The 25,936-nt window shown below is 48.2% G+C and overlaps 1 protein-coding gene across 1 annotated transcript in view; it reads left to right on the plus strand.

Annotated features, from left to right (window-relative positions):
* Positions 1-1,696: 1,696 nt before the first annotated feature.
* LOC138082026 (epididymis-specific alpha-mannosidase-like) overlaps positions 1,697-25,936 on the plus strand; it is a 60,413-nt gene continuing 36,173 nt past the window's right edge. Inside the window, 6 exon segments of the mRNA XM_068975238.1 lie at positions 1,697-1,834; positions 5,256-5,402; positions 8,239-8,344; positions 17,124-17,296; positions 17,677-17,820; positions 18,542-18,715. Coding sequence (XP_068831339.1) covers positions 1,697-1,834; positions 5,256-5,402; positions 8,239-8,344; positions 17,124-17,296; positions 17,677-17,820; positions 18,542-18,715 — 882 coding nt within the window.

A 25,936-nucleotide genomic window follows, 5' to 3' on the forward strand; every position in this document is an offset into this window, starting at 1 on the left:
AGAACACCCAGAACTGATCTGTTTTAGAATGGGCTGGTTGGATCTCCTTGCAGTCCAAAGGACTCTCAAGAGTCTTCTCCAACACCACAGTTCAAAAGCATCAATTCTTCAGCACTCAGCTTTCTTCACAGTCCAACTCTCACATCCATACATGACCACTGGAAAAACCATACCCTTGACTAGACAGACCTTTGTTGGCAAAGTAATGTATCTGCTTTTCAATATGCTATCTAGGTTGGTCATAACTTTCCTAACAAGGAGTAAGCGTCTTTTAATTTCATGGCTGCAATCACCAACTGCAGTGATTTTGGAGCCCAAAAAAATGAAGTCTGACACTGTTTCCACTATTTCCCCATCTATTTCCCATGAAGTGATGAGACCAGATGCCATGATCTTCGTTTTCTGAATGTTGAGCTTTAAGCCAACTTTTTCACTCTCCTCTTTCACTTTCATCAAGAGGCTTTTTAGTTCCTCTTCACTTTCTGCCATAAGGGTGGTGTCATCTGCATATCTGAGGTTATTGATATTTCTCCTGGCAATCTTGATTCCAGCTTGTGTTTCTTCCAGTCCAGCGTTTCTCATGATGTACTCTGCATAGACGTTAAATAAGCGGGGTAAAAATACACAGCATACTTGACATACTCCTATTTGGAACCAGTCTGTTGCTCCATGTCCAGTTCTAACTGTTGCTTCCTGACCTGCATACAGATTTCTCAAGAGGCAGGTCAGGTGGTCTGGTATTCCCATCTCTTTCAGAATGTTCCACAGTTTATTGTGATCCACACAGTCAAAGGCTTTGGCATAGTCAATAAAGCAGAAATAGATGCTTTTCTGGAACTCTCTTGCTTTTTCAATGATCCAGCAGATGTTGTCAATTTGATCTCTGGTTCCTCTGCCTTTTCTAAAACCAGCTTGAACATTAGGAATTTCACGGTTAACGTATTGCTGAAGTCTGGCTTGGAAATTTTTGAGCATTACTTTACTAGCATGTAAAAATCTCATGGACAGAGGAGTCTGGTAGACTACAGTCCATGGGGTTGCAAAGAGTCGGACTCGACTGAGTGACTTCACTTCACTTCACTTACTAGTGTGTGAGACGAGGGAAACTGTGCGGTAGTTTGAGCATTCTTTGGCATTGCAACCTCGGGTTGTCAGGTCCTATTTGTGGGAGCCCACTTTTCTCCTTAAAAGGGAGATAACAATTGCTATTGCAAGGCTCAGTCTGGGGTTTCATGTGAAGGAGAGTGTATCACGGTGGGCATCCTGGTGGTGGCAGGCCCCACACTGAGTATTACGTTTTGCAGGGCAGTGTCAAGGAGCCAGTCCAGTGGGTTGGGGGCAGGGAAGGGTAAGATGTCCAGTGGGAAATACCAGGAGAGGCCTAAGGGAAAGGCATGAGGACTGGGATGAGGAGAGCCAGGCCCTGCCAGAGGGAAGCTGGCTGTCCCCCCAGGGGAGGTGGCATTTGGGGTTTGTCTAAAGGCGTGTGGTCAGGAAACCGCAGATGGGAGCAGAGCGCTGCCAGGCAGTGAGCGAGTGCCACCTGCCTGCACTGCTCAGGTGACAGCATCTGTGTGGGCGTCACTCCTGGTTCCCTTCCCACTGCATCCACCAAAGGCTGAGGCCCAGTCAGCTGGCAGGAGGCCGGGCCCTGCAGGCAGGCAGACGTCCTCCAGCCCCTGAGCTGGCCGAGGAGATGGAGCCGCAGGGCTGGCTGCCTCTGCTCCTGCAGTTGGGCCTGATGTGGCCCCTGGGGGCTCTTTCTGAGCCCCGACTGAGGGTATTTGTGGTTCCCCACAGCCACATGGACATGGGCTGGCTGCACACCGTACAGGTAGGTGGCCCGAGTGACCCCTGCACACCTCTTGAAGCTGCGGTCCTTTTTCCATCTGGACTCCAGAGTGGGTTTGTGTCCTGGGTCTCTGCCATCAGGAGTCTCAGCCTGGGATCCATCACTACTGGGCTATGGACTGGCTGAGGGCTTCCCTGGTGGCTCGGATGGTAAAGAATCTGCCTACAGTGACAGAGACTCAGCTTTGATCCCTGGGTCAGGAAGTTCCCCTGGAGAATGGAATGGAAACCCACACCAATATTCTTGCCTGGAGAATTCTTTGGACAGAGGAGCCTGGCGGGATATAGTCGATGGGGCCACAAAGAGTTGGGCACAATGAGCAACTCACATGGGCTGGCTGTGGGCAGGGGTGAGAATGTGTCCCCTGCTGCAATGGGTGGAAGGTGTTCCTCAAATATTCCTTGAGTGAACGAATGAAACAGAGCAGAGGAAAAGAGGTCAGGACTGATTTCCATAAGTTTCTGGGGCAGGTAACTGAAATGATTACCCAGGCCTGCACAAGCTCTTTTCTGGAAGGAGGGAGGAAATAAGTGAATACGACCACTCTGTGATCGTGGATACAATACTTTCCATGAGACGTTAATAAGTGAGTCGCTCATTTTAAAGGGAGTTGGGCAGCAAGAGGCCCTGAGGCTGAAGGTTGAGTCTGGTCCCGGGTCACTGGGCAGCTGCCGGGGTCCAGCCCTGGTGGATCCAGGGTGATTCGAAGGTGGGGACAGAGTCAGCGTCCTTGGAAATAACTTATTTAATTACAGATAGAAAGGGATTAGAAAATTAGCAGAGAAAAAGAGGCTGAATAACTTGGTTCACATGGAATACCAATCACCATCTACGTGGGTCTTCCCATTCTCCCAAAGGAGAGGAGGCACTGAGGCCCCCCGGTCTGATCTTAGAAGCCCAGGAAAAATTAGGAGGCTTGGTGGTTACCCATGCACCAGATGGGAATTCGGCCAGAAAATAGTAGGAGAGAAAAAGAGGCTGAATAACTGGGTTTACGTGGGATACCAATAAAATTCCAAGACAAGGAATTTGCACCATCTACGTTGGGCCACCAGTGCCACTTGAATATCGGAAGGTGCCCCTCCTTGGGCTCCTTCTCGCGTGGGCTTGAAAGCCGGGACAAGTAAGCAGACATGGCGAGCACCCACGCTCCAGATGGGAATTCAGCCAGAAAAAACGGGGAGCTAGAAAGAAAGACACGGGGGAATCAGTCTTTCCGGAAACTGATCTGATTTCTTTATTTTTGGGTTTGCTTATATACCTTTTGTTACACATAGGGATGAATACAGAGTCACGTGGGGGTCAGCAGTCCTGACCTTTATCAAAATCAGGTGCTTTACATAAAAAAAGATCTTAGGGGTTTTACATCATCTTCTGGCCATGAGGCCTGCTGACATTTTACGACCCTTTCTTTCTGATAACCAAAAAACTTATTTTTTCCAAGGGTGTTTTTTTCTTAAACCAGGCACCACCCTCCAAATAAAGTTACATTCCTATAGGGTGAGGGTGTAGTGAGTTACAATCAAGAAAGGAATTTATTTAACCCACGGTTAACATGATTAATCTTAAAAGTTAATACTTATTTCTCCTATATGCTTAAAGGTTAATACTTATTTCTCCTATATGTTAGTTATATTCATTATAAGGGCAGGGAATATGGAGATTTAGCAGCAAACATCAGCCCAACAAATGAAAATCCTTTCACCAATGTTCCCCTTAAGATCTATTTAGTCTTAAGATAGTGATAAAGATACATTTTTACATAACAAGGACACCGTGATTTATAACAAAGTACAGTGATCTATTACAAAAGAGAAAATTCATTAACTCAAAAAGTCCAGTATTGCTAACCTTAAAAACTACCATATTTCCTTTTCTATATTCCAAATACATTGATTAATATATTCCCAGGTGCCTAAGGATATGGAGGCCTGGTGGCAATCATTGACTCAACAATGAGAAAAGTCCTATGCTAATTAAGATTCTCAAAATACTCCAAACTCTCTGTGCTGTTTATGGTTGAGAGGTAGTAAACAATCATGTGCATAGTGGCAGGAGTATGGATAATCCTGTCACACAAGCTAATTTGCCAGCAGAGAGGTTTGACCTGAGACACCCTTGTCACACCCAGGGCAGGGAATTAGCAGCAATTATTGGCACAACAAATGAAAAACCCTTCACCAATATAATTCCTAACCAACCCACTATACTAATAATTTCTAACTTCCCAAAAGAATTTGCCTTTAGTAAGTCTAAAACATCTCGTGCCTCTCAAGTTGGGAGGCTGTAAACAATCACATGTGGCCAGACGAGCCTATACAGGTGGGCTAGATAACCTTCAGAGGAGTTTGTAAGTTGAGACACTCTTGTCACGCCCAGGAATTTTTATTGACTTGGAGCTGCACATTTACTCCTTCTCTGAGAGAACTGGTGGGGAACAGCCCCCCATAAAGTCAGGTGTAGGTGAGAGCATGAAACAGTAAAGTAGATAGACTCTGGTTTGGGGGCAGATGCTCGGGAACAGGAGGTTTCCTGAGGCTTGATCACGCCTTTGCATATGCCAAGCCTCCTTCCTCATGACCTTTGCCGTGGGCGGAGTTCCTCATGCTGGCTCCCGGCAGGGAGCCTCTGTGGGTGGTCACCCACCTGTGTGTGGAACTGCTAACGTGTGGGGAAGCATGCTCGTCACCCCCAGTTTAGAGAAGGGACACTGTAGCCTGGGCTGGGGTGCTGCCCAAGTCAGCACACATCGCCGCCTTGCCCGCTCACCCCCTCCCAAGGCTCCTTGCATTCCTTTATCAGCATCTCTTGGAACCATGTTGAGCCAGTCTGATCCAGATGGGAGCAAACAGAGCTCCATCCTGGGAACTCCCACCCTCCGGGTGCAGGGGTAAATCGATCCAGAGAGATGCTCAAGCTGTCAGCTCCTCTCAGCCTCAGCCCTTGACACATGCTTCCCCATCATTTCATCCCAAGAAGGCCCATCAGGGTCCCTGGACCTCACTCCCAGGGCCCTGTTGTCGACTGGTCTGTCCTCCAAGGCAGGAGTGGTCAGCAGGCCCCTCTGGGCTGACCCAGGGCCTTGGCTGGACTGGCACGACCATCTGTCATGTAGAGTGTCTGTCTCCTCATGACTCTCCTCAGGGGCAGGCTCCCATCAAAAGTTGTCTGCCTGGGTCCTTGTCTCAGTGCAGGGCTCACCATGTGTCCATCAGAGTGGACACCAGGCTCCCTTGTTTGAGGAGCAGGGGCAGCCAATTGCAGGGCCTGGACAGGCTTGGGGGGAGCGCCAGTGGCCCCCAGACATCATGTCTCCCTGGACGTTCCTCCTCGGTCCCTGGTCCACGCCCTGTGGTTTCCCCCACGGGTCTGGAGTGATGGTCTCTCCCCCTCCCCACCCCAGGAGAGCATGCAGGCTTATGTCGCCAATGTCTACAACTCTGTGGTGGAGGCACTGACCCTTGAGAAGAAGCGCAAGTTCATCGCCGTGGAGCAGGAGTATTTCCGGCTGTGGTGGGATGGCGTTGCCTCGGACGGGCAGAAAGGCCGGGTAACGCTGCCCTCAGGGCGTCCTCACCAGGCAGATGAGAGCGGATGCCCTGGGGGTCCTGGGGACGACCCTTCAGGAAGCTCCTAGGTTGTGCTCCATGAGTCCAGGGTGGGGCTGCATAAACCAGGAGCCCCCAACCTGGCGGGGCTATACCCAGGGTTCATTTAGTACAGGTTTGTGGTCAGCCCCATGCCCAGGGGACAGGTTTGTGTTTGATCCTGCCTTTCCGGTTTTTCCTGAATAACTGAAGCTCTGGCAGCCCAGCGAGGCACTCAGCTGGTGTGAATGGGGTCACCTCTGACACTACGCGCTCTGGGGTGACCCTGTGTCCACACCTTCTGACTTCATTTGTGGATCTGCGTGGCCCCCATGGGCACAGAGCCCAGGACCTGCCAGGGGTGAAGGAATCCCTGTGGATTAGCCTCTGGGGCTGATTAACTCCACATCACAGGGGGTCAGAGGCCCTGGTCCATGGACGGGCAGCCTGGGGCCAGGTCCTCCCCGGTCCCTGTGTGATCACAGGTGGGGCAGGCTCTGCAGCTGCTGGTCCCACATCTGGAAGCAGGAGTGTCCTCCCTCCTCAGAGAGGCTGTGCCCAGAATGTGCCCAGGATGTACACACCTAGGGTGCCTGGGGCGTGGTCCCTTCCAGGCATCACCTGCCCTCAGAGCAGTCACTGATGGTAAAACTCAGAGGCCCAGCCACCTGCTCAAGGCAGAGAGCTCAGACGGTCAAGCCAGGTGTCCAGCAGGTCCCCAGAGGGGATGTGACCCTGCAGCCTGTGGAGCCGAGAGGATGGGCCTCCCATCTGATGGGCTCTGCCGTGGGCCAGGTGTGGGCTCAGGTTTGTACAGGTTACTCTAGTGACTCCTCCCCACAGCCTGCAAGGTGATGACCCTTATCCTACTGCACAGAGCTAGTCCAGGTTCAGAGAGGGCAGGCATCTGGCTCAAGGTCACACAGCTTATACCTGACAGGTGGGTTCTGGGTCAGTATTGTTAATCAAAGCATAGCTCTCTGGTGTCCACTGGGCAGTTCTTCCTTCTTTATATGGACACGCCTGGACACAAGTCCCTTAATCCTCCTCTCACAGCTAGGTGTGCTGGCTAAGACCTAGATAGGAAATTCAATAATATGTCCCTGAAAGTGAAAGTGAAGTCACTCAGTCGTGTCCGACTCTTTGCGATCCCATGGACTGTAGCCTACCAGGCTCCTCTGTCCATGGGATTTTCCAGGCAATAGTACTGGAGTGGATTGCCATTTCCTTCTCCAGGGGATCTTCCCAACCCAGGGGTTGAACCCGGGTCTCCTGCACTGTAGACAGATGCTTTACCATCTGAGCCACCAGGGAAGTCCCTGGAAACTAGCAATTTTCCGTGAGTTGTGTGGGCTGAATCCAGGTCCTGGATGGGGCCCAACATGAAGCAGGTAGGTGCACATTTGAAACAGTACACAGCAGGTGTCATTCCACATTTCTCAAATGAATGGTCTCCAAAGACAGTCCTTTCAGATCAGATCCACGCCACAGTCTGCCAGGAGCATGGTGTGCTCAGTGTCACGGTCTCTGACTGTATTTATGCTTCCACTCTTCCCTTCTTTCATGGATATACTTTATTTTTGTACCATGAGGTCTGTGGGTTGTTAGCTCCCTAGTTAAAGTAAAAAGGAAAGCAACTCAGTCATGTCCAACTCCTTGCAATCCCATGGACTGTATCCTGCCAGTCTTCTCTCTCTGCTGCTAAGTCACTTCAGTCGTGTCTGACCCTGTGTGACCCCATAGATGGCAGCCCACCAGGCTTCTCTGTCCATGGGATTTTCCAGGCAAGAGTACTGGAGTGGGGTACCATCGCCTTCTCCACCAGTCTCCTATGTACATGGAATTCTCCAGATAAGAATACTGGAGTGGATAGCCATTCCCTTCTCCAGGGATCAAACCTGAGTCTCCTGCATTGTAGGCAGATTCCCCACCACCTGAGACACCAGGGAAGCCCAAGAAGGGATCAGAGTCACATCCTCAGCACTGAAAGTGCATCCTACACACTGAAGTCCCAGGAAATTTCCTTCATTCCTGTATTCTAAAATATTTGCTAGGCAGGCATGTGCCAAATGCAATTTGAAGAGCATTCTACAAACGTACTAGCCTGAAACCATAAAAAATATGAAACAGAAATGCTCAGGAAGTGTTGGAAATTAGAGGATAAACTCCAGTATTCTTGCGTGGAGAATCCCATGGACAGAGGAGCCCAGTGGGGCACAGTCCACGGGGTCGCAAAGAGTCGGACATGACTGAGAACCTGAGCATGAATGCATGCGCACGTTACTAACGTGAAATAGCCTGAGTTGTGATCATTCTAGAGCAGTTGTAATGATCTTTTTCTTTCAAAAATGACCTGAACTATTCAGATAAAGGCATACAGTTGCTAACTTGTACTTTCAAATGGCTTAGAAAAAACTTACTGTGTGTAGTGACACAGGGGAGTGTTAACATAAAGAGGTAAAAAATATTAGCAATGAGATAATCTGGAAAAGGATCTATGGGAGTTTTTTGGTACAGTTCCTGCAAGTTTTCCATAATCTTGGCATCATTCAAAAGCAAAAGCTGTGGACATATGTACCAGTGTATACGCCTGATGAAGCAGCAGCCAGGGACGGGTGCTGTTCTCGGAGCTGGACACAGTGCTGACCAGGACAGACAGCGTTCTGCTTTTGCAGAATAAATGAGGCTATGGAGTTTGAAGGAAGGACCAAGAGATGCTATGGGCATATGCCCAGAAAATACAACTGGCTCAGCCTGGGAGGTGTAACCTGGCCTTTTCTCTCTGCCCACTATGCCAAGGTCCGCCAGCTCATGGCCGAAGGTCACCTGGAGTTTGTCCTTGGAGGCCAGGTCATGCACGATGAGGCTGTGACTCACTTTGATGACCAGATCCTCCAGCTCACAGGTTCGATTACCCTTTTGCAGATCAGGGTCCCTGTGGCCTCCTTCGGGGCTGGGACTGGGTGTCTGAGCCCTCGTCCTGGAGTCCATCTTCCCCTCTCAGCGGGAGACTGACCAGTCAGCACTGTGACTGCTGGCGCCGTGCCCATGTGTGCCTGAGTGCAGGGGCTGAGGGTGTGGATTCTAGACGACCCAGCCTGGCTGGTTCCTGACTCTGCTAACTCCCAACCCTGTGACCCTGGCACGTGATCCAGCCTCATTAGGGCTCGGTTCCCTCCTCTGTGAAAGTGCTTGATGGTGATGGAAGATCTACCTTAAAGGGGTGTCATCGAGATTCATTTCAGCTCAGTTCAGCCGCTCAGTCGTGTCCGACTCTTTGAGACCCCATGAACTGCAGCATGCCAGGCCTCCCTGTCCATCACCAACTCCCGGAGTTCACTCAAACTCACATCCATCGAGTCGGTGGTACCATCCAACCATCTTATCCTCTGTCTTCCCCTTCTCCTCCTGCCTCCAATCCCTCCCAGCATCAGGTTATCAAGATTAAATTGGGATAATTCCAACAGAGCACATAGTGTATGGGGTGTGGGTCCCTAGTAAATGATCAGTAAAGGTCAGGTGCCATCTCTGCCATCACCTCACCCACCAGCAACACCACCAACACCACCACTAACAGCTCAGCACGTCATTGCATCACTTCTAACACCAGCACCTCCAGCACCATCACCATCACAACCATACCACCAACATCACTATCTACACTTGCACCACCTCCAAACCAGTGTCACTACGACCACCAGCACCACCACTATCACCATCATCCCCTCCATCACCACTCACACTGGGGACTAATGGGCACAGTCCTCTCCATTTAACAAATGTTCTCTACACACATCACCTCACTCACCACTAAAGGCAGGGTGTGCTGGGGGCACCATGGCTTTCAGGCTCCTCTGCAGAATAGAGTATAGAATAGAGAATACAAGCAGAACAGAGAATACAGGAAGGACACAGAGTCAGTGGATGAGCCAGGATTGACTGCAGTGTGTGCTGAGCTCTACCCACACTCACTCCACTAAAGAGGGACTGTGTGTAGGACATCACGATTGCATTGGGGTTTCCTTTCCTCCAAATGTGTTCCTTTTTATGGCTGAGTAATATTCCATTGCATATATGTATCACAACTTCTTTATCCATGTCAACAGATATCTAGGCTGCTTCCATATCCTAGCTATTGCAAATAGTGCTACAGTGAACATTAGGGGTACATGTGTCTTTCATTGTTAGGGTATAGGAGTGCAAGGGATTTCAGTTTATTAATTTTATATCCCATAACTTTACTATATTCATTGATTCCCTCTAGTAATTTTCTGGTGGCATCTTTAGAGTTTTCTCTGTATATTATCATGTTATCAGAAAACTGTGAGAATTTTACTTCTTTTCCTGTCTGGATTCTTTTTTTCTTCTTCTTCTCTGATTGCTGTAGCTAAGACTTCCCAAACTATGTTGAATAATAGTGGCAAGAATGGGCACCCTTGTCTTATTCCTCATTTAGAGGAAATGCTTTCAGTTTCTCACTGTTGAGGATAATCCTTGCTATGGCTTTGTCGTATACATCCCCAAGTCCAAGGTCAGGGGCAGTAGCCGAGAGGAGCTACCCCACGTCCAAGGTCAGTGGTGGCGGCCGAGAGGAGCTACGCCACATCCAAGTTCAGTGGCGGACCAGAGGAGACACCTCACGTCCGAGGTCAGTGGCCAACGGGAGGAGCCACCCCACGCCCCAGGCCAGGGGTGGCGGCTGGGAGGAATAACCTGAGGAGCAGTGGCTGCACAGGCATAGGAGGGCCTAGAGGAGCTATCCCACGCTGAAGGTCAGGAAGGGCGGTGGTAAGGAGATATCCCTCGTTCAAGGTAAGGAGCAGCAGCTGTGCTTTGCTGGAGCAGCCGTGAAGACATGCCCCACGGCCAAGATAAGAGAAACCCAAGTAAGATGGCAGGTGTTGCAAGAGGGCATCAGAGAGCAGACACACTGAAACCATACTCACAGAAAACTAGTCAATCTAATCACACTAGGACCACAGCCTTGTCTAACTCAATGAAACCAAGCCATGCCCTGTGGGGCAACCCAAGACAGGAGGGTCATGGTGGAGAGGTCTGACAGAATGTGGTCCACTGGAGAAGGGAATGGCAAACCACTTCAGTATTCTTGCCTTGAGAACCCGATGAACACTATGAAAAGGCAACATGATAGGATACTGAAAGAGGAACTCCCCAGGTCAGTAGGTGCCCAATATGCTACTGGAGATCAGTGAAGAAATAACTCCAGAAAGAATGGAGGGATGAAGCCAAAGCAAAAACAATACCCAGCTGTGGATGTGACTGGTGATAGAAGCAAGATCCGATGCTATGAAGAGCAATATTGCATAGGAACCTGGAATGTCAGGTCCATGAATCAAGGCAAACTGGAAGTGGCCAAAAAAGAGATGGCAAGAGTGAACGTTGACATTCTAGGAATCAGCGAACTCAAATGGACTGGAATGGGTGAATTTAACTCAGATGACCATTATATCTACTACTGCGGGCAGGAATCCTTCAGAAGAAATGGAGTAGTCATCATGGTCAACAAAAGAGCCCGAAATGCAGTACTTGGATGCAATCTCAAAAATGACAGAATGATCTCTGTTCATCTCCAAGGCAAACCATTCAATATCACAGTTATCCAAATCTATGCCCCAACCAGTAATGCTGAAGAAACTGAAGTTGAACGGTTTTATGAAGACCTACAAGACCTTTTAGAATGAACACCCAAAAAAGATGTCCTTTTCATTATAGGGGACTGGAATGCAAAAGTAGGAAGTCAAGAAACACCTGGAGTAACAGGCAAATTTGGCCTTGGAATGCAGAATGAAGCAGGGCAAAGACTAATAGAGTTTTGTCAAGAAAATGCACTGGTCATAGCAAACATCGTCTTCCAACAACACAAGAGAAGACTCAACACAGGGACATCACCAGATGGTCAACACCGAAATCAGATTGATTATATTCTTTTCAGCCAAAGATGGAAAAGCTCTATATAGTCAACAAAAACAAGACCAGGGGCTGACTGTGGCTCAATCATGAACTCCTTATTACCAAATACAGACTCAAATTGAAGAAAGTAGGGAAAACCGCTAAACCATTCAGCTGTGACCTTAATCCAATCCTTTATGATTATACAGTGGAAGTGAGAAATAGATTTAAGGGCCTAAATCTGATAGATAGAGTGCCTGATGAACTATGGAATGAGGTTCATGACATTGTACAGGAGACAGGGATCAAGACCATCCCCATGGAAAAGAAATGCAAAAAAAGCAACATGGCTGTCTGGGGAGGCCTTACAAATAGTTGTGAAAAGAAGAGAGGCGAAAAGCCAAGGAGAAAAGGAAAGATATAAGCATCTGAATGCAGAGTTCCAGAGAATAGCAAGAAGAGATAAGAAAGCCTTCTTCAGTGATCAATGCAAAGAAATAGAGGAAAACAACAGAATGGGAAAGACTAGAGATCCCTTCAAGAAAAGTAGAGATACTGAGGGAACATTTCATGCAAAGATGGGCTCGATAAAGGACAGAAATGGTATGGACCTAACAGAAGCCGAAGATATTAAGAAGAGGTGACAAGAATACACAGAAGAACTGTACAAAAAAGATCTTCATGACCCAGATAATCATGATGGTGTGATCACTAATCTAGAGTCAGACATCATGGAATGTGAAGTCAAGTGGGCCTTGGAAAGCATCGCTATGAACAAAGGTAGTGGAGGTGATGGAATTCCAGTTGAGCTGTTTCAAATCCTGAAAGATGATGCTGTGAAAGTGCTGCACTCAATATGCCAGCAAATTTGGAAAACTCAGCACTGGCCACAGGACTGGAAAAGGTCCATTTTCATTCCAATCCCAAAGAAAGGCAATGCCAAAGAATGCTCAAACTACTGCACAACTGCACTCATCTCACATGCTAGTAAAGTAGTGCTCGAAATTCTCCAAGCCAGACTTCAGCAATACGTGAACCATGAACTTCCTGATGTTCAAGCAGGTTTTAGAAAAGGCAGAGGAACCAGAGATCAAATTGCCAACATCTGCTGGAGCATGGAAAAAGCAAGAGAGTTCCAGAAAAACATCTATTTCTGCTTTATTGACTATGCCAAAGCCTTTGACTGTGTGGATCACAAGAAACTGTGGAAAATTCTGAAAGAGATGGGAATACCAGACCACCTGACCTGCCTCTTGAGAAACCTGTATGCAGGTCAGGAAGCAACAGTTAGAACTGGACATGGAACAACAGACTGGTTCCAAATAGGAAAAGGTGTACTCAAAGCTGTATATTGTCACCCTGTTTTTTTAACTTCTATGCAGAGTACACCATGAGAAACGCTGGACTGGAAGAAGCACAAGCTGGAATCAAGATTTCTGGGAGAAATATCAATAACCTCAGATATGCAGATGACACCACCCTTATGGCAGAAAGTGAAGAGGAACTAAAGAGCCTCTTGATGAAAGTGAAAGAGGAGAGTGAAAAAGTTGGCCTAAAGCTCAACATTCAGAAAACGAAGATCATGGCATCTGGTCCCATCACTTCATGGCAAATAGATGGGGAAACAGTGGAAACACTGTCAGACTTTATTTTTGGGGGCCCCAAAATCACTGCAGATGGTGATTGCGGCCATGAAATTAAAAGATGCTTACTCCTTAGAAGAAAAGTTATGACAAACCTAGATAGCATATTCCAAAGCAGAGACATTACTTTGCCGACTAAGGTCCATCTAGTCAAGGCTATGGTTTTTCCTGTGGTCATGTATGGATGTGAGAGTTGGACTGTGAAGAAGGCTGAGCGCCAAAGAATTGATGGGTTTGAATTGTGGTGTTGGAGAAGACTCTTGAGAGTCCCTTGGACTGCAAGGAGATCCAACCAGTCCATTCTGAAGGAGATCAGCTCTGGGATTTCTTTGGAAGTGTGATGCTAAAGCTGAAACTCCAGTAGTTTGGCCACCTCATGTGAAGAGTTGACTCATTGGAAAAGACTCTGATGCTGGGAGGGATTGGAGGCAAGAGGAGAAGGGGACAACAGAGGATGAGATGGCTGGATGGCATCACTGACTCGATGGACGTGATTCTGAGTGAACTCCAGAAGTTGGTGATGGACAGGGAGGCCTGGCGTGCTGCGATTCATGGGGTTGCTTAGAGTCGGACACGACTGAGCGACTGAACTGAACTGATGCTCCTTCTATGTCTACTGTCTGAAGAGTTATAATAAATAAGTGTAGAATTTTGTCAAAAGCTTTCTCTTAATCTACTGAGATGACCAGGGACTTCCCTGGTGGCTCAGAGGGTAAAAGCGTCTGCCTACAATGGGGGAGACCCGGGTTCGATCCCTGGGTCGGGAAGATCCCCTGGAGAAGGAAATGGCACCCCACTCCAGTACTCTTGCCTGGAAAATCCCATGGATGGAGGAGCCTTGTGGGCTGCAGTCCATGGGGTCACAAAGAGTCGGACACGACTAAGTGACTTCACTTTCTTTCTTTCTTTCTTTCTTTCACTGAGATGACCATGTGGCTTTTATCTTTCATTGTGTTAAGATGGCATGTCATATTGATTGACTTGTCTCTCCTGTAATGGTAATATTCTGTACTGGAGAATCCTTGCATCCCTGAGATAAAGTCTACTTTATCATAAAGTATGATCTTTTTATTTTGTGTGTGTGTGTGTGTGTGTGTGTTTTTAAAAATTTAATTTTACTTGATTTTACTTTACAATACTGTATTGGTTTTGCCATACATTGACATGAATCTGCCACGGGTGTATACGAGCTCCCAATCCTGAACCCCCCTCCCACCTCCCACCCCATATCATCTCTCTGGATCATCCGCGTGCACCAGCCCCAAGCATCCTGTATCTTGTATCGAACATAGACTGGCACTTCATTTCTTGCATGATAGTATACATGTTTCAATGCCATTCTCCCAAATCATCCCACCCTCTCCCTCTCCCTCAGAGTCCAAAAGTCCGTTCTATACATCTGTGTCTCTTTTGCTGTCTCGCATACAGGGTCATCATTACCATCTTTCTAAATGTGTTGCTCGATTCAGTTGGCTAGAATTTTGTTGAGTATTTTTACATCTGTTTTCACCAGTGATATTGGTATGTATTTTTCTTTTTTGTGGCATCTTTGTCTGGTTTTGTTATCTGGGTATGGTAGCCACGTAGAATGAACTGGGATGATTTTTTCCTGTGCAATTTTCTGGAAGAGTTTGAGCAGGATAGGTAACAGCTGTTTTCAAAACTTTTGACAGAATTCACCTGTGGAGACATTCTTTTGCCCTGGGTGTTTCTCTGTTGAAAGATTTTGTGAATACAGTTTTGGGAATCTGTGCTTGTGACTGGCCTGTTCATATCTTCTATTTCTTTCTGGTTCAGTTTTGGAAAGTAATATTTTTCTAAGAATGTGTACATTTCTTCCATGTTGTCCATTTTATAGGCATATATTTCCTCATAGTAGTCTCTTATGATCTTTCGTATTTCTGTGTTGTCTAACTTCTTTTTCATTTTCAATTTTATTGATTTGAGTCTTTCTATTTTTTTTTGATGAGTCTGGCTAATGATTTATCAATTTTGTTTAGCTCCTCCAAGAATCGATTTTTGTTGTACTGATCTTTGCTATTGTCTATTTCATTTCTTTTTCGTTTATTTCCGTTCTGATGTTTATGATTTCTTTCCTTCTACTAACTTTGGGGGGTTTTGTTCTCCTTTTCTGTTGCTTTAGTGCAAAGTTAGATTGTTTGTTTGATGGCTCTCTTGTTCCTTGAGGTAGGCTTGTCTTGGTATAAACCTCCCTCTTGGCACTGCTTTTACTGCATCCCATGGGTTTTGAATCACTGTGTTTTCATCCTCCTAGGTCTTGATAAACACTCTTGAGACGTTGTTTCAGATATAATATCTCTATGAGGGGGTGGCAGTTTTCCCAGCAGCTCAGAGGACAGGATGAGCTAAGTGTGGGCAGCAGGCCCTGGGGATGCGAGCTCATCCCCTCCTTGAAGTGACACTTCCCAGCTGGGATTCTCAGCAGAGGCCTGGAAGAGAGGTGGGACACAAGGGGGTGTCCCCAGCCACCCCATCCTCTGGGAGGGAGCCCAGCTCCGGTCACATGGGGGCTGGGGCTCCCCTAACTGCAGTGACAGAAGCAAATGTCTCCAAGAGGGAAGGACACGCCTGGGACAGTCCTGCGAGGACTCTGCTGTCCTGGTTGTTCCTGCCCCAGCTCTCAGCTTGTGCCCACCCCGTCCCCCTCCCAATACCAGTAATCCCCTGTCTCCTGGGTGCCCCTCTGTTCCACTGCCCTGCTTCTCTCTGACTCCTCCTCAGCAGAGTTAAAAGCTGCTTAACATTCTCCTGAGGAGGAAAGAAGCAGGTCTCTCCAGCTGAGGTGGAGACCACAATTCCAGTGTCCCCTTGGCCTCTCAGGCACCTTGGCCCCTGCACTCTGGCCCTGCCCTCCATTACTGGGCAGGGATCCCGACCTGGTCTTTGTGGTCATTAGGACGCTGACTCAGCTGCATGAAGGTGACTGAGTGACAAGGACTCAAGCAAGAGGGAAGGTTACTTCTCTCAGCACAGGGCTGGGGCGTGGAGTCCACACTGCGGGCTGTTCTGGGCCTTCGGGGTCACTGCTCCACGGAGCAGTGAGGCTTCCAGCAGTGGCTCTGTTTTGCTCGGCCACCCTATATGGTGTCCCTGCCTTCCTTGCGAGGCTGAAGGTGCCTCACTCCCCTGAAATACCATATCAGTTGGGAAGGGGAGGGGAATGAAGGGAAGAGGGCAGTGCATCCTCGAGAACGTGGCCCTGAGCTACCCTCATCACTTCTGGGCACAGCCACTGTTCAGAACTCATCACGTGGTCTGTCATCGTCAGGAGGCAGGGGAATGCAGTTTCCTGCCAGGAGTCTGTTACCCTGTCCTAGTTAGGAGGGGCTGTGCGGTTCTGTTCCTAAAAGGCAGAGGGGAGAGTATATGTTGTACAAAGATTAATTGTTTTATGCATTAATCACCTGTTCATCTGGACCTCAGGAAGGTTTTCTAACAGTGTTGAGAAAACCTGAGGTACACTGAGTTGTCATTAAGACATTTACTGCTTCCTTACAAAGAAGGGGGAGGATTTAGGGACTGATTCTGCAGCCCACTGATGTTTCTCGTATTTCTCATATCCTTTCCCACATGATCACAGAATGGCTGCTACAGCTCCAGTCATCAGGAAAGGAAAAGGGTACAAGGGGACATTTCTTGCTGAATCTTTTTAAAATAGAAAATGTGCAAATTGTTGCCCTGAAACTCAGGCCGGTTAAGCCCATACATCTTTTCGGCTATAACTATTTGCATGCCCACTTCCAGTTCCCACAGAGGTGGAGAAAACAAGAATCGGGCAGAGGTGGACGTTCTTTCCATGACCTGTGGGACCAGTGCTAAGTCATCCCTTGGGTCTGGGTCAGTGTTCCCTGATTGAAGCAAGGATTCTGAGTGTGGAACTAGGGGCCAGCAAATCAGCAGCCATCAGACCTGCCCCCCTCAGGCAGATGATATGGGGACAGGGTGTGCCCTCCACAGATTGCTGAGCCCCCATCTCAGACCCCCAACCCCTAGTCTCCCCCCTCTTCTGCAGCTGCTCCGCCTCTGCTTCCTGAGCCCTCTGCTGTTCCCACTGGCCCCTGAGTTCTCAGAGCCCACCCCACGGCCAACCGCCCGGCTGTCTCTTTGCAGAAGGACACAGCTTTCTCTATGAAACATTTGGGGTCCGGCCGCAGCTCTCCTGGCAGGTGGACCCATTTGGCGCATCCTCCACAACCCCCACCCTCTTGGCCCTGGCGGGCTTCAATGCCCACGTCATCTCCAGGATCGACTACAACCTGAAGGAGGCCATGCAGGATAACCGGGTGAGTGGTGAGCGCATCTACTCATCCACTTTCTCATCGTCAGAACTGCTGCACCTATGGTGATCCATAACGAGCTCCCCATGTCTGGGGACATTCAAGCCGAGTTACAGACAGCCTGGCTGGCAGGCCCTGGCAGAGAGTCCTGCCCTGAGGAGGGTCAGATGAAGGTGCAGGGAGGCGCCGTCTGGAGGGCCGATTCCTCCGCCTCCTGTGGTTTTGGGAGGTCAGGGGGAACCTTGAGGAGGGGGCAGCAGAGGGGGATCTTGACCTGAACCCCTGAGGGCAGTGGGGGCGGTGAGGAGACTCAGGCAGGACCTGGAGGGGGGGAGCCGGAAGCCATGTCACCCCTGGGCACTCACTCCATCCCTCTGGGTTTGCAGCAGCTGCAGTTCGTGTGGCGAGGGTCCAGATCCCTGTCGGCGCAGCAAGAAATCTTCACACATGTCCTGGACCAGTTCGGCTACTGCTCGTGAGCACCTGCCTCGGGCCACTCCCCGTCCCACCACCCTCCCTGGACCACCTCAGCCACGCCCTTCATGGCCAGCCCTGAGGGCACGCACTGAGCACCCATCTTACAGAAAGAACAACTGAGGCCTGGACACCCAGCCAAGGTCCCGCAGCAGCAGCTGTACAGCAGCTGCACTGGGCTCTGGAGGCAGCACCAAGGCCTCCGTGTCCTCAGTCTCCCTGAGTCTGAGGATTTTGTAATACTGCTCTGTCTTTATATAGAATTTTATGATTCTGTTCATCACGATGTTTTTTGCATTATTTTATTTGAAAAGTGTGAAAATCTCATTATATTGTTACTGAGATTTTTACAAGTGCAGAATTTTGTGTGAAGGCAAGTATCTCACTTGCCTCATTCTGGTTGCAGCCCTGCTCAGGGTTCTTGGAATCAGAATTGAAGGGCACAAGGATGACCTGAAGAATGAGTGATCACATGAATTGCTCCTGATCCACGTGGAGGAAGTGGGGCCCGGAGGTTGTGGGCTCCACGGAACAGCTGAAAAAATAAGGGCTTGTAGGGTCATGTGCCCAAGGTCCTGCAGGGCTGAAAGGTGACGCCTTCTGTCCACATAGCTCTCATCTGCCCACTGCCCTCCGCCCTCTGATGGGAGACAGAGGCCCCGAGCAGGGTCTGCAGGCACAGTTGCTCTGGCCTTGCTAAGTCCTCCCGGCCTCCTAGGCCTCGGGCTGCTGCATTTCTCAGGGCTAGTCCGTAACACTCATCTCTCTCTCAGTGAGGGATTTTACTGGGATGGTGACCCAGTCTTCCCAGGCCCACCCACGGATGGCCTGTACCCCAGCATGGAAATCCCCATCACTGAGGACACCATCCCAAGCTTTCCCAGTCTCCTGGTGAACAACGTGTTGGCTCAAGCCGCCTGGTTCCGGACACCACACGTCCTCTGGCCCTGGGTAAGTGGGGGTCCCTGGCCCTGATCGCTCAGCTCTGCACGAGGGCTGCTTTCACGTGTCCGAGCCCAGCAGCTGGGGCCACCCCAGGACTGTGTGTCCTGTTCTAATCAGGCCCGTGTCCATCCAGGCAGTGGGCCATCCCAGCCCCGGCTCAGTCCTCCTTCCCGGCACCCCGACTCCTCACCCAGTCTACCAGCTCCTCGCCCCAACCCTGGATCACCCCAACAACCTCTGCCCCCCGTGCAGCCCCTCCCCCACGCAGGCTCCAGCCTCTCCCCAGCTCTCCCCTCCTTTCTCCTTCTCAATGCTGGGAGCAGAGGCTTCGGCCTGAATCCTTGGCTTCCTGCTCAGGGGCTGTGAGACTGGGAACACTCTGAGCCTCACTTTCCTCATCTGTGAAATGGGGATGGTGACAGGACCCGCTCCATAGGCTGGATTTGAGGTCAAGTGGGAAAGACACCCCCAGGGGACAGTGCCCAACACCCAGTCACCATTGTTGTCACAGCTAAACTATATGGAGCACCCCGTTTTATGGGATGTGTGTGTCTCCCCCATTTTCTCTGCCCCACTGAGCGTAAGGGCAGGGCCTGTGGTGTCCTGTCTACTCATAAAGGACTGAGAACCAGAGAGGTTAAGGAACCTTCCTGAGGCCACATCGGTACTTAGCAGGGCACCTAAGAAAGTGGAATTTGTGCTCAGAGGCGTCAGAAAAGCTCCCGAGCGAGAAAGCCACCTGTGCACGCACAGTCAGCATGCTGCGCATTACATCCTCTTGAAAGGTTATTGTTGAATTACGCCGCCAGGATTCTTGGCCCCCGGAGGAGAAGAATTCAATCCGGGGCCAGAGACGAGGCTTGATCGCTCAGAGCTTTTGTGTAACAAAGTTTTATTAAAGTATAAAGGAGATAGAGAAATCTTCTGACATAGGCATCAGAAGGGAGCAGAAAGAGTACCCCCCTGCTAGTCTTTAGCTGGATGTTATATAGTTATCAGCAGTCTGTTAATGAAAGAAAGGAATGTCTCAAAATTTAGAATGGCACCAGGCCCCTCACCCATAGGATGTATTTTGGAATAATCTTGGCTCCAAATGGTTCATCTTGGGCCATAAAAGGATTAACTTGAATCTTGAAGAAGGGCAGAGCACCATACAAATAGTGTCATTTGCATAGGTTAGAGGAACAGTATCGGTGTATAACATCAGAGTTTGGGGCAAATGCATAGTACATTAGCAGAGCCTAAGATAAACATTTCCATAAGAAAAGGCATTTGTTAACTTCAGGTGAAACCAGCTGTCATGGCAACACAGAATTTTAAGAGAAACCTCCTTTTAAATTTGTATAGAGAAGGAAAAATATCGCTACTTTGTTTCCTCCTGCCGCTTAAGAGAGAAAAAAAATGTCTGACATTTGCAGGCTATTTCCTCCATTTGGAGACCTCTGGCTTTCCTGCCTGTTACCCTCTCACTCTGACTTGTTTCTCAGATGGAAACATAACTTCTGATCTCCGTCAAACATTTGGCCTACCCTGCAGCCCGTCTTTGGATCTACCCATATGTTCTCTCCATACATGACGTTATTGTCCACGTATTTTCTGTTTTCCTTTAATTCACGTATACCTGAGACCATATAGTATTTCATCTTTCCTTGTCTGACTTGTTTCCTGAGCTTAATGCCCTGAAGTTTCATCCATGCTGTTGCAACCAGCAGGATTTCCTCTTTTCATGGTGAATAATACTGTGTACATATATGACATTTTCTTGATCTCGTCATCCATTGATGCACATGTAGGTTGATTCCATATTTCTTGCCGATTATAAATACAGCTGCAATGAACACAGGGTTGCAGAAGTCTTTTCAAGTTAGTGTTTTTGTTTTCTTTGAATAAATACAAAGAAGTGGGATGACTGTGTTAGGACCAAACTGAAGCCAGGACAGGCTCTAAGGGGCAGGCTAGGCCTGAGGTTTAGTCTCTAAGAAAGCTGAGGCACTGGGAACTCCCGCAGGCAGTGTAGCTCGACCAATCAGAAAAAAATCCCCGTAGCCCCCCGCCCGCACCAGACCTGAGCCAATCCGGATAGGGATGCGAGGTTTAAAAGTCCCGCACGCGTGTATGGTTTAACCAATCAGCTATGCTGTTACAGGAACAAAGAACCGTCTGTATAAAAGTAGATGTGATTCAGAGCTCGGGGCTCTCGTCAAGACTCCACTGCGCTGGATGAGACTTGAGCCCTAGGTCGAGCTAGCAATAAACCCCTTTATGCTTTTGCATTGCTGTGGATGTCTTATTCTCTCAGTTTTGGGGACTCGGACACTGGCCATAACATTTGGGGGCTCGTCCGGGATCCCATTAACTGGGAAGAATAACACTCTTCCGGCAGAAGGGGTTTCCTCACTAGGAGGAGAGATATCTAAACACCGGTGTTCTGGTTAAGACCAGCATGAGGCCGAGGCCCGGCATCGTGCTGGGGAGGTGGCTGGCTCTGTGGACGCCTTGTTGGGCGCAAAATCTATCGATATTGGTGAAAAAGCCAAGACTGACATCCTGACCACTCGGGGTACTCAGGGGCCAGCTTGCTTGCCAATGGACCAGACCTGGCGGCCGCAACCGGGACCCTTTTGTCCCTGGTCTCCTCCTGACGCGGACAACTGGCCAGAGTGCCCCGACTGATCAGATGCCTCATGACCTGCAACCAGGACTGGAAAAAGACATAATTTAAGGGACTGTCTCCAACATGGATGGAAGGACTTTTTTATCAGGAGAAACTACACTACACCAGGATGAGAAGACAACGACATCAGAGGGAGACAGCTTCCCCGAGATGCTGGACCTGATTCGTATGATCATTTATGTTTTCTTGGCTTCTTAGACCTTTGCATATAAGTCAAATGCTTTTCTATCATAGGCCTGATCCTATACTAGTTTTAAAAATCAATCCAATTGTTGGGCTTGTGGCCAATTACCTGTGTCTAGTTCTGGGTTACCTTGGTAAATTTCTCTACTACCAGACTCTAACTGGTTGGCCCTGAGAAAATTTACTTAAAAATTATAGTCATATTCAGGTCACTATGGTATTACGAGATAGGATCCCCTCACTGGGCCAATTAATAATGCCTGCTCTGACTCTGGCTATAAATTTGAGCTTTTTTCTACTACCCAAGCTCAATCAGAACAAGAAAAGTTTCCACAAAGACGGAAAAAATCTCCCACAATTATGGGATGGATTTATATAGATAATACCAGGCTACAATAATTTAGGTTTAAAGTCTCCTCTGTTGAAAAAAATAAATAAATAAGTAAATCATACTAAAGATAATCAGTCTAGTAACACTAAAAAACTGGGCTATGTGCCTTATAGATGGTGCCAATATATAATTTCCCTGGAAGATAAAGATTCTACAGGACAGACTAAATCAGATGACCTGAAGATATACTGGGCTACATCTAATGGAAGTTCTTAACATAAGTCTTACTTGTGACTTTACTAATACTGCTGGCTATGTTATTTGTATTTCCCCTGTCTTACAAAATTGCTGTTTCTTACACTGTCAAATGTGTGTATGAGGCCTCTAATAGAATAACATAGTCCCATATGAGATCAATGATGGTAACAGGGTAACTCTAGATATGGCAAGAAGCAACAAGAGGGAATATTTTCCTGGACCAAGAAGCTAATAAGACAGGTGGTCCAGAAAATTTTGGATACTGTTTTATGGCCTAATCCAGTAACAGCACATTGAGTGGCCTGTCAACAGAATCTTTACCAAACATGAGAATGGACATTCTCAGCACCAGGGGATAAAATGGTCATGAAGTGCCCCCACCCCTCATAATCATGGTCAAGTTTATGAGCAAAAAGGGGCTCTGCCAACTGAAGACTGACACTCGCTATCTGCATCTACAAAGATTAAATCATGGCTGCCGCAACAGCCGACTTTCAACGCCCCTAAAAAGAGTTCAGGGTGAAAATCAGGAATGAGGCACTCTGTGCTCTGAGAAAAACTGGCAGAACAGGCCATCAGATAGTTAGATCTTTTCAGGAGAAGATTTTATGAGTCCCAATTCTTGCATCTTCTTATACCTAGAGAAACACTGACGTCATTAACGGTAAAATCTGCTTTGGCTATTAAGAAATAGTTTACAATTAAAAGTCAAAATAGAGTAGCTACAGTTCAGATATCCTGGAAAATAACTAGGTGATGCTATGGGTGTTCTTTCACATTAGAGCTTGTATTGCTCCAAGCTGGGGCAGTCCTGTGCCCCATTTTGACAGGAAGTTATCATAGTCATTGTTGCCTAGTTCCCTAAAATTAAAACTGAGCGGGACTCTGTGGGGCTCTGGAGTACAGATCTGCTCTGTGTTCTCCATTTCTTGTCTATAGGATATAGACTTTGTTCAGCCTCCTTGGCCTTCCCTGAATTTCAAAGCTTGGATTAAAACAATTGCTAATCAGGGAAGGGAGGGGATACAAAAACAGAAACAATCAAAGGTTGGTACAGCCTCCAGACAGAGTCCTGGATCCTACTCAAAGAAATATGCATAACAATGTCTTTGAGCCCCGACCCAGGTGGAAGATGGTGACTTCAGACTAAACACAAGATTCTTGGAGCACTGCTCTGTTGCCTCACCACCAACCAATCAGAAGGGGTCACAAACCCTGCAACCCTCACCCCAAATGTTGCCTTCTGTTTCCGGGGACCAGAGATGACCATCCTGTTAGGTCTCTTGTTTGGCCCTTGTCTATTTCAATCTCTGAGAGGGGCCAACTAAATTGCTGCAACTACAAGGGTAGGAGCTGGTTTCAGATGTGGAAAACCCCAACTTAGATCAGGTAGAGAGACTTCTGCTCTGCTAGGCAGGCCTACGCCCATGCACAGCAGGAAGAAGTTACAGAAAAAAGAGACCTCCGCCCCGATTCCCAAAAAGTATCTTGAGTATGAAGTCTCTCAGGGGGCCTATGTGCTGTGTTAGGGGAAGAACGTTGTTTTTATGTGAATCACTCAGGGGTAATCAGGGAGTCCCTGGCCAAGATAAGAGCAGGGCTAAATCAGAAAAAAAAAAAAAAGAAAAGAAAAGAAAAATTTCTCAAAATTGATTTGAGTCCTGGTTCCAAGAGTCCCTGTGGTTAACAACGCTAATTTCCACTCTGGTGGGCCCTCTAATAGTGCTACTATTAATACTTACTTTTGGTCCATGCATAATAACTAAGCTTGTTGCCTTTGTAAAAGACCGCGTCAGTATGGTCCAACTGATGGTACTGAGGCAACAGTATCAGGCTCTGCCCCAAAATAAAGAGGAAGATTCCTCTATGTAGCTGAAGACAGAGGGGAATGTTAGGACCAAACTGAAGCCAGGACAGGCTCTAAGGGGCAGGCTAGGCCTGAGGTTTAGTCTCTAGGAAAGCTGAGGCACTGGGAACTCCCGCAGGCAGTGTAGCTCGATCAAACAGAAAAAATCCCCGTAGCCCCCCGCCCGCACCAGACCTGAGCCAATCCGGATAGGGATGCGAGGTTTAAAAGTCCCGCGCGCGTGTATGGTTTAACCAATCAGCTATGCTGTTACAGGAACAAAGAACCGTCTGTATAAAAGTAGATGTGATTCAGAGCTCGGGGCGCTCGTCAAGACTCCACTGTGCTGGATGAGACTTGAGCCCTAGGTCGAGCTAGCAATAAACCCCTTTATGCTTTTGCATTGCTGTGTGAAAGGTCAGGGCGAGGTCAGGACGAAAGGTCAGGGAAAGGTCAGGAGTGCTGAGGCATGCCCAGGCATGTCGGGACATGCCCCGGCAGAGGGCGCTGCAGACACACCCCGGAGATGGGCCAGCAACCAAGCCGACCAATCAGGAGCCGACACGAAGCCCTCGCCGTCCAATCAGGAACCGACACGGAGCCCTTGAACACCAATCACCCCTGAGCCCGCGTTTTCTTCCTTATATGGGAGCCCCGGCCCGGGCTATAAAACCCCTTCCCCACCCCTCACACCTCGCAGACTCCACAGACTCCCTTTACCCCGCAGACTCCCTTTGCTTCGCAGACCCCCCCTCGCTTCCCTGCTTACCCGCCCCCGGGAGTTCTGCCCGAGAGCGACCGCCCAATAAAAGGCCCTGTTCAACGGTCCATAGGGGTGGTTCCTTCTTCCCGCGGCGTTTCTTACACTGTGGATGTCTTATTCTCTCAGTTTTGGGGACTCGGACACTGGGCATAACAACTGAATCACGTGGTAGCTCTACCATTAGTTTTTCAAGGAACCTCCACACTGGTTTCCATAACTGCTGAAACAATTTACTTTTAAATCAACAGTGCATGAATGCTTAAATTTCTCCTTATCCTGATGCACATTGGTTGTTTCTTTTCACTTAGACAATAGCCATTCTAATAGGTGTGAGGTGGTACCTCTGTGTGGTTTTGATTTGCTCAGCATCTTTTCCTGTGTCTGTTGGCATCTTCATGTCTCCTTGGACAAATATCTATTCAGGACCTCTGCCTATTTTTTTACCTGGATTGTTTTCATTATTACTACTAATCTTTTTTTTTTTTTTTTAATGGAAGTCTTTGAAAAGACCAAACTTATTATTTTGGTCTTTTATTTATTTATTTTTTATTTTACTTTACAATACTGTATTGGTTTTGCCATACATCAACATGAATCCGCCAGAGGTGTACACGTGTTCCCCATCCTGAACCCCCCTCGCTCCTCTCTCCCCGTACCATCCCTCTGGGCCATCCCAGTGCACCAGCCCCGAGCATCCTGTATCCTGCATCGAACCTAGACTGGCGATTCGTTTCTTATGTGATATTATACATGTTTTAGTGCCATTCTCCCAAACCATCCCACCCTCGCCCTCTCCCTCAGAGTCCAAAAGACTGTTCTATACATCTGTGTCTCTTTTGCTGTCTTGCATACAGGGTTATCATTACCATCTTTCTAAATTCCATATATATGTGTTAGTATACTGTATTGGTGTTTTTCTTTCTGGCTTACTTCACTCTGTATAATAGGCTCCAGTTTCATCCACCTCATTAGAACTGATTCAAATGTATTCTTTTTAATGGCTGAGTGATACTCCATTGTGTATATGTACCACAGCTTTCTTATCCATTCGTCTGCTGATGGACATCTAGGTTGCTTCATGTCCTGGCTATTGTAAACAGTGCTGCGATGAACATTGGGGTACACGTGTCTCTTTCAATTCGGGTTTCCTCAGTGTGTATGCCCAGCAGTGG

The sequence above is a fragment of the Capricornis sumatraensis genome, chromosome 7 (assembly GCF_032405125.1).
Source record: "Capricornis sumatraensis isolate serow.1 chromosome 7, serow.2, whole genome shotgun sequence".
NCBI classification, from domain to species: domain Eukaryota; kingdom Metazoa; phylum Chordata; class Mammalia; order Artiodactyla; family Bovidae; genus Capricornis; species Capricornis sumatraensis.